This window comes from Teleopsis dalmanni, chromosome 1 (genome assembly GCF_002237135.1).
Source record: "Teleopsis dalmanni isolate 2A chromosome 1, ASM223713v2, whole genome shotgun sequence".
Lineage (NCBI taxonomy): Eukaryota > Metazoa > Arthropoda > Insecta > Diptera > Diopsidae > Teleopsis > Teleopsis dalmanni.
In genome coordinates, this window is record NC_051846.1 from 63,774,691 (window position 1) to 63,782,681 (window position 7,991).

At 36.2% G+C, this 7,991-nt stretch overlaps 1 protein-coding gene across 1 annotated transcript; it reads left to right on the forward strand.

Annotated features, from left to right (window-relative positions):
- Positions 1-2,739: 2,739 nt before the first annotated feature.
- On the forward strand, positions 2,740-4,618 carry LOC119682780. Its single transcript, XM_038096294.1, has 2 exons — positions 2,740-2,757; positions 3,926-4,618. Exons 1-2 carry the CDS (start codon positions 2,740-2,742, stop codon positions 4,616-4,618), a joined length of 711 nt encoding a protein of 236 aa, XP_037952222.1.
- The last annotated feature ends 3,373 nt before the right edge of the window (positions 4,619-7,991 follow it).

Here is a 7,991-nt window from a genome sequence, read left to right on the forward strand (position 1 = left end):
GTCGCTTCATTAAATCTACATTAGCATCATCTAGCCAGTTCTTTCTAGGTCTGCCTCTTCTTCGAGATCTAATTAGGTTTCTCGACCTCACTACAATTACATACTTTTAATTATTGTTAAAAGTTTTAAAAATGAATTATTGCAACTAAGTTTTTCGTTCATATATAGTACACACGGCAAAACAAAGAAGAAATAAAGTATCTACAAAACCCTTAACTCACAATATAATCATTAATAATATATATTAAATTACATTAGAACTAGAGAATATTAAATACATATATTCTTAATCGGGTAAACCAGATGAATTGATCTAGTAAAATTATTTATTTATTTTAGCAGAAAGTAACACTTTTTAAATAAAAAGTCTATTCAAGTCTATACACCAAAAACATATGGTATATACTCTTCTTTGGTATTCTTTTTTGAACAATATTAATTTTTTTTTTATTAATTTCGTATGCATTGATTATACATAATATCTGCAAATTTCATTTAGTTCAAATAAGATTTCTTTAGTTATAATATAAACTGGCAGAACTAAGCTATATTTTTGATATATGGTTCAGTTATTTGTCGTTTTTATATTTGTCAATATTTTTTATTAAATTTTAATTTTTAAATAATCTTAAAAAATAAATAAATTATTTAAAAGATTTCTGATTCACATTGATTCTGAGCTTCAAATTTGGCATGACACAAGTTCAACCCTTGCTATTTGCAGTCTCAAAAAAATTATTTTCGAATAATTAAGCATAAGAAATAATTCCAAGACTACTAAAGATGGGTATTTGGCAATATTCGAAACAGCTGTAGGTAGATTTTAGGTTCTTTAGTCAAAATGGACGTTTAAAATCCAATTAATATAAAATTATTTAATAAATAAAATTTATTTAAAATAAAATTTATAAATTTATAAAAATTTATGTGCATTTTTTAATGTTTCTATAAAAATGCTTTTTAACGAGTTGTATGACCCTGTAAAAATTCCGTCATATTCATTCATATCATACTAAGTTGTGATAATAACACTAAACTGTGAACAGTTGCCATATGAAAGGCACAATGACCGTGCAACATATATGAAACTCACAACATTTCTTAGATACAATATTTTTGTTGTTGTTGTTTTGGCTTAAATGAAGAAATATTACATTTACACACTTCATTTGTTTTCCAAAAAAGAAATAAAATATATAAAACAATATTTTTTCCGAATGGCCAGTCTTAAGAAAAGGCATATAACCTAATTTTAATAAAAAAAAAATGTATGTACATTAATAGGTCTCTCCAAAATGCCAATTGTTCTCCAGCACTTGTTGCACTAACAAAATTTATACTCAAGTTATTTTCGGTAATTCACAACGGCTGTGGTATCTATTCGCGCCACTTGGATATATTACCCAATTTCAGTTTTTTTTTATTATTATTTTTTTAAATTTTTTCTTGTGTTGATGAGTACAACAAAATATATTATTACACACTTTATTATGAAAATTGCTGAATTTGACATGCGCAAGTGACGTTTTCTATTAGTATTACTTCTCTTCAGGTTTTTTTCTTTTTTCATTTATTTTTATTTTATTTTGTTAATTCTTCACAACTTTAGTTCACATTTCTTTATTGCATACATCTGTGTAAAAAGCTTTATTGTTTTTATATTTACAAAAACTCTTTCTCTTCTAACAGAACTAACGGTACGAGTGTTGTAGTTCTCTAAGATACTTTTGCCTAACTAATTTGCTTAATGGCAGCGTGTACTTGCATGTGCTCCGGGTCTGGTGTTGCTTTCAAATGTGCTTTCTAAAGCCAAAAAACAGAAAAAAAATCAGCAGGAATTCATGCTCACCACTACTGTTTATACGTCCTCTTTAGGCCAAATTTTCTAGTTTCATTCTGTCATATATATTAGTTCTGCGATCGTTTTGTATATATGCTGTTCTGTTCGGCGTCACAATTGCTACCAAGTTTCGGAGCTGTTGAAATTCTATAGAACCTGCTTTACTTTGCTTTGCCTTCAGTTGTTGATTGAGTGTCTACGGTGTGCGGTTGGTTTTTCTAAACGTTTTGTGTATTTTTTAAAAATAATATTTGTATACAATGTGATTTATGTAAAAATACAACTACAACAACAACATAGCCGAATAATGTATTTAATATTAGAATATTAAAATTATAAAAATACTATATATATATTTTTGTTTTCGAAGAAAAAGAATAATTTTGAATGCAAGTGTTTTTAAAGCTTTTGGGCGTGTAGTACTATTTTTGAATTAATAAAATTCGTTAGCTAATTCAATAATTAAATATTAAATAAATAAATGTAGTTTTGCTTGCAGCCACCCACTTATCAAAATTATATTATATATAATTAAACGCTTATCTACTTCAAGTGTTTTGAAATGCATTATCGCTCTGCACCCAGTCTGTCATGCAATGTTGATCTCACAGAACAAAGAAGATTACGAGATGATGAATGAATATTATATATATATTTGAGATAAAGTGCGAAGTTAATGTTCAAAAAATGTTTACATATTATATATTATAAAAAGTTTGGTTTTTATTTACATATACATATATTGAAAATACATATATATTTTTATTAATTTATTTTAAATTTTCTATTTTATTTTTTATGTAATTTTTTTTGAGAGGTTTCGAAAAGTAGTGAACTACAACAACAAATTTTTTTTATTTAATTTTTTGTTTCATCTATAATTTTAAGTTTTTTTAAAAATGTGTTTGCTATTTCACGTAAGTTGTGTTTTCAAATACATAATAAATCATATATGTGAAGGCGTGATATCGCACCTAAAATTGCAATGTCAATGCGTGATTCATTTTAATGGCACATCATATTTTTTTATTAAATTTATTGAACAAATTAGTATTTTAAAATGCAAATTAAAGTAAATTAAAAAAACTTGTTGGTATAGTTGTTTAAATTATATTATTGTTTTTATTTTTGTTTTGGGATGTAATATTTTATTTACAATGTACTTATGAGTATCGATATAAATAAATAGTTATAAACCTTAACTTAATTTCACTTAAATTAAGCCCGATAAATACGTTTTTTTGCTTAGCTTATTTTATACAATCAATGGTATTACACAATATTATAATTTATAATAATTAAAATTAATTAATAAATATTATTCGGCAGGGCACGAGTTCGATTCCTAGTACTTGCAGTCTCAAAAATTTTTATTTACGAATAATTAAATACAAGAATTATTTCTAAGACCACTAATGATAGGTATTTGACAATACTCGAATCATCTGTATGATCAGCCAAAAATTTAATTAATTAAAATAATATAAAAAAGAATTTTTGTTGTTGTAGTTCACTATTTTTCGAAAACGTCTTTATTATTTAATAAAAACATTTCAACAGAATTTTGAATATAAAAACTAAATTTATTATATTTATGTAATTGAATTTTTTGGGTGATCGTATACCTGTTTTGAATATTGTCAAATACCGCTCACCAGTGGGTTTTAGAAATAAGTCATTGGTTTATTAGTTCTGTGGCGACCCAGTTGGCTGTGCATTTATTGAATTTAAAAAGTAAAATTCAATTTCAAATATTTTTAAGTTTTTTGTTTGGATTGAGGAGAACGTTCCGATTTTTCTCTCTGTAAAAAGTTGAATAAAAGTTTATTAACATTGAAAATTTTTAGAGTTTTATTAATTAGCAAGGTGAACAGATCATTGCTAAATTGGTGACCCCGACGTGATCTCGAAAAAGTTTAAATTTAGAAATATTAACTTCTGAGCTAAATATCTAATTATCGAGCTGTGATGTCAGTTGCAGACGAAGGTGTAGTAATGGCTTCTGATAGTGGAAGTGTCGTAAACCGTGTAGCAGTGAAGGTGCCACCGTTTTGGCACGAGCGACCGGAGATTTGGTTTGCTCAGATCGAGGCGCAATTCGCAGTAGCTGCCATTACGAGTGATATCACACAGTTCAACACGGTAGTAGCAGCGATTGAGTCAAGTGTTATCGCCGATGTAAGTGATGCAGTGCTTCATCCTCCTGAAACTGGAAGATACGCTAATTTAAAGGCTTGCATCATAGAGCGGTACAGTGAGAGCGAGCAGCGGAAGATTCAACGGTTGTTGTCAGAAGTTGAACTTGGTGATAGACGCCCAACACAGTTGCTAACGGAGTTGACAGCATTAGCTAAAGACAAGGTGAGCGATGAGTTCCTTAAGTCTCTTTGGCTGAAGCGTTTGCCACCACAAGTGCGCGCTATTCTGCAGGCATCGAACGTGGCACTAGCAGAACTGGCGAAATTAGCAGATCGTATTTGCGAGGCGGGTGATTTTCAACAGATAGCTGTAGCGTCAGCCTCTGATTGTCCAGCCTATTCTGAGAATGCTGTGATTTTACGAAGGCTTGAGCAAATCGAACAGCGTCTGAGTCGTTTGGATTTACGTCGTAGTGAGTCGGTGCAAAGTCGATCGTCATCGAGGAGACGTAGGCGAACTCGTTTCCGACCAGGAAGTCATCCAGATTGGTGCTGGTATCACGAAAGGTTCGGTGATAGAGCTAATGCTTGTCGGCAGCCCTGTAGTTTTGTGGCAAGCTCTCATCAGTCAAAAAACTAGGCCCTCCTTCTACGTCGTCGAGCCGAGAAGGGGTTAGTGTTCGTATAGCTCGACTTAGTATTAAAGATCCCGCCACGTCGACCGTTTTTCTCATTGATACTGGTGCGGACATATCAGTTTTACCGAAGTCGTTCTGTCGTTGGAAGCAAAGGGCTAACAGTGTTGCATCAGTTAATTTATATGCCGCTAATGGTACGCCTATTCAAACATTTGGCGAGCGTCGACTGCTTTTGTCTTTGGGTTTGCGTAGAGATTTCCCGTGGACGTTCGTGATTGCGGATGTTAGCTGCCCTATTGTTGGAGCCGACTTCCTTAATCACTATGACTTGTTAGTGGATTTGAAAAGGAAGCGGTTAGTTGATTCGAAGACGACTTTGATGATGAAGGGTAAGGCTGCTGTGTCTCAAGAAGATACTGTGCGTGTGTGTGGTTCAGTTTCAGCTTATGCTGAGCTGGTTAATGAATACCGTGATTTAGGCATTATGAGTGCAAATCGGATGGGTTTAGTTACTAAGGTTGAACATTGCATCGAGACATTTGGTGCGCCGTCATTTGCTCGTCCCCGACGTTTAGTTGGAGCCAAACTTGAAGAAGCCAAGAAGGAATTCCAATTTTTAGTCCAGACAGGGATTTGTCAACCTTCGAAAAGCTGTTGGGCAAGTCCACTTCACATGGTTCGCAAAGGCGATGGAAGTTGGAGACCGTGTGGCGATTATCGCATGCTCAACGCGCAAACTAAACCTGATCGGTATCCGATTCCGTTCATTCATGATGTGACGAGTATTCTTTATGGTAAAACTATGTTTTCGAAGATAGATTTGCAGAAAGCGTATCATCAGATACCGCTTGCACTGGCAGACATTCCGAAGACAGCTATTACAACTCCGTTTGGCCTGTTCGAGTTTCGCTTTATGACTTTCGGTCTCCGTAATGCTGCCCAGACGTTTCAGCGTTTTATGAATGAGACTCTAGGTGATCTTAATTTCGTTTTTGAGTACATCGACGATATTTTAATTGCGTCAAAAGATGAAGCAGAACACAGAATGCATTTGCGACTGGTTTTAGATCGACTTAGAGAAACTGGTTTGACCGTGAATTTTGCCAAGTGTAAGTTCGGCTGTTCCGAGATCGAGTTCCTTGGGCACGTTATTAGTGCAAAGGGTTTACGTCCTCCGGAGAGTAAAGTTCAAGCTGTTCGTGATTTTCCTCTGCCAGCAACGGTTAAACAGCTTAGACAATTCTTAGGCATGGTGAACTTTTATCGGCCGTTTCTGCGTAACGCTGTGCAGAATCAGCAGCGGTTGTTTCATCTTACACCAGGTAACCGCAAGAATGATAAGTCGGTGATTTCTTGGACTCCAGAAGATGTAGAGGTTTTTGAGGCTTGCAAGAATGATCTTGCCCAAGCTACGTTGCTTAACTTCATGGCTCTGGATGCACAATTGACGCTCACGACTGATGCTTCAGACGTTGCGGTGGGTGCTGTTCTCCAACAAGTAGTGAAAGGTGTTACTCAGCCATTGGCATTTTATTCAAAAGGTTTGAGTCCAGCGCAGACTAAGTATAGTGCTTATGATCGTGAGTTGACTGCTATCTATCAAGCTGTCCAGCATTTTAAGTATGCATTAGAGGGACGTGATTTCGTCATTTTTACGGATCACAAACCTTTAACGTTTGCGTTCAGGCAAATAAGTGAGAAGGCATCTCCTCGTCGTGCAAGACAGCTGGAGTTTATTAGTCAGTATTGCACTGATATTCGTCATCTGGCTGGTGCAGATAATACGGTGGCTGACTCTTTGTCTCGGGTTGCTACGGTTCAGTTGGAGGCAAATGTTATTGAGTTAATTGCTGAGGGGCAGAAGACTGATGCAGAGTTGCTCGCTCAGCTGAAGAGCCAGTCTGAAGATGGTGTTGGGTTGAAGAAGTTGAGATTGCCGGATTCGAGTATTGAACTGTACTGTGATGTGTCAGGCAGTCGTGTTCGTCCTTTTGTTCCCGCAAACTGTCGGCAGCTGGTACTCTCAAAACTCCACGGTTTGGCTCATCCTGGTATTCGAGCAACGCGGAAATTGGTGCAGGCTAGGTATGTTTGGCTTGGTTTGGTTAAGGATGTAGCTGTGTTTGTGCGTAGTTGCATTGCGTGTCAGAAGTCCAAGATTCAGCGGCATACTAAAACACCAATTGGTTCGTTTGCTGATATTGATAGTCGGTTCCAGCATGTTCATGTTGACATTGTGGGTCCATTGCCTTTGTCTCAGGGGAAGCGTTATTGTTTGACTTGCGTCGATCGTTTTTCTCGGTGGCCTGTTGCTGTGCCTCTTTCGGGCATTACGGCAGAAGAAGTTGCAGCGGCTTTTATCGACGGTTGGGTGGCAAGTTTTGGTTCTCCGCAGGCTATTACCACTGATTTGGGTCGGCAGTTTGAGTCTGCTGTATTTCGGGAACTGACGAGATTGCTTGGAGTGAAACACTTTCATACCACGGCTTATCATCCTCAAGCAAATGGCATGGTTGAACGTTTCCATAGAACATTGAAGGCAGCCATTCGATGTCATTCCTCAAGTAATTGGACGCAGTCTCTTCCGCTTGTGTTGTTGGGATTGCGAACGACACCGAAACTAGACCTAAATGCTAGTCCTTCAGAGATGTTGTTTGGAAATCCTCTTTGTGTTCCAGGGCAGATGCTTTCGGATTTCAAGCAGAAGTCGTCCGAGACTGATTTTGTGTCGGCGTTGCGAAGGGCTTTAGCTAAGGTTAAATCCGTTGAATCAACAAGACATTGTCATCCATCTGTGTATGTTCCGCGTGACGTTATTAATTGTAAGCACGTTTTTCTTCGAGTGGATCGTGCTCGAGCTCCACTTGAGCAGCCTTACGAAGGTCCATTTGAGGTGCTGAGTCGTAATGAGAAGACGTCTGTTATTGTTTGCCGTGGGAGAGAGGTGACTGTTTCGAATGATAGGTTGAAGGCGGCGTACTTAACGTGTGATGATCTTGAACAGGTTGTTCCAGAAACGCGTCAGCCTTCAGCGTTGTTGAATGGTGATCAGTTAGTGACTTCTGGTGATTGTAGGCGTGAATCCCTGTTGCCGATTCCGAAAGTGACACGAGCTGGTAGAGTAGTGCGTTTCCCAGCAAGGTTAGCGGAATTTCGGGATTAAGAGTGGTGTTGTCGACTTAGTTGTGGTGTCGCGTTGTTGCTAGTACTCCATCGCTAGGAGGGGGTACTGTGGCGACCCAGTTGGCTGTGCATTTATTGAATTTAAAAAGTAAAATTCAATTTCAAATATTTTTAAGTTTTTTGTTTGGATTGAGGAGAACGTTCCGATTTTTCTCTCTGTAAAAAGTTGAATAAAAGTTTATTAACATTGAA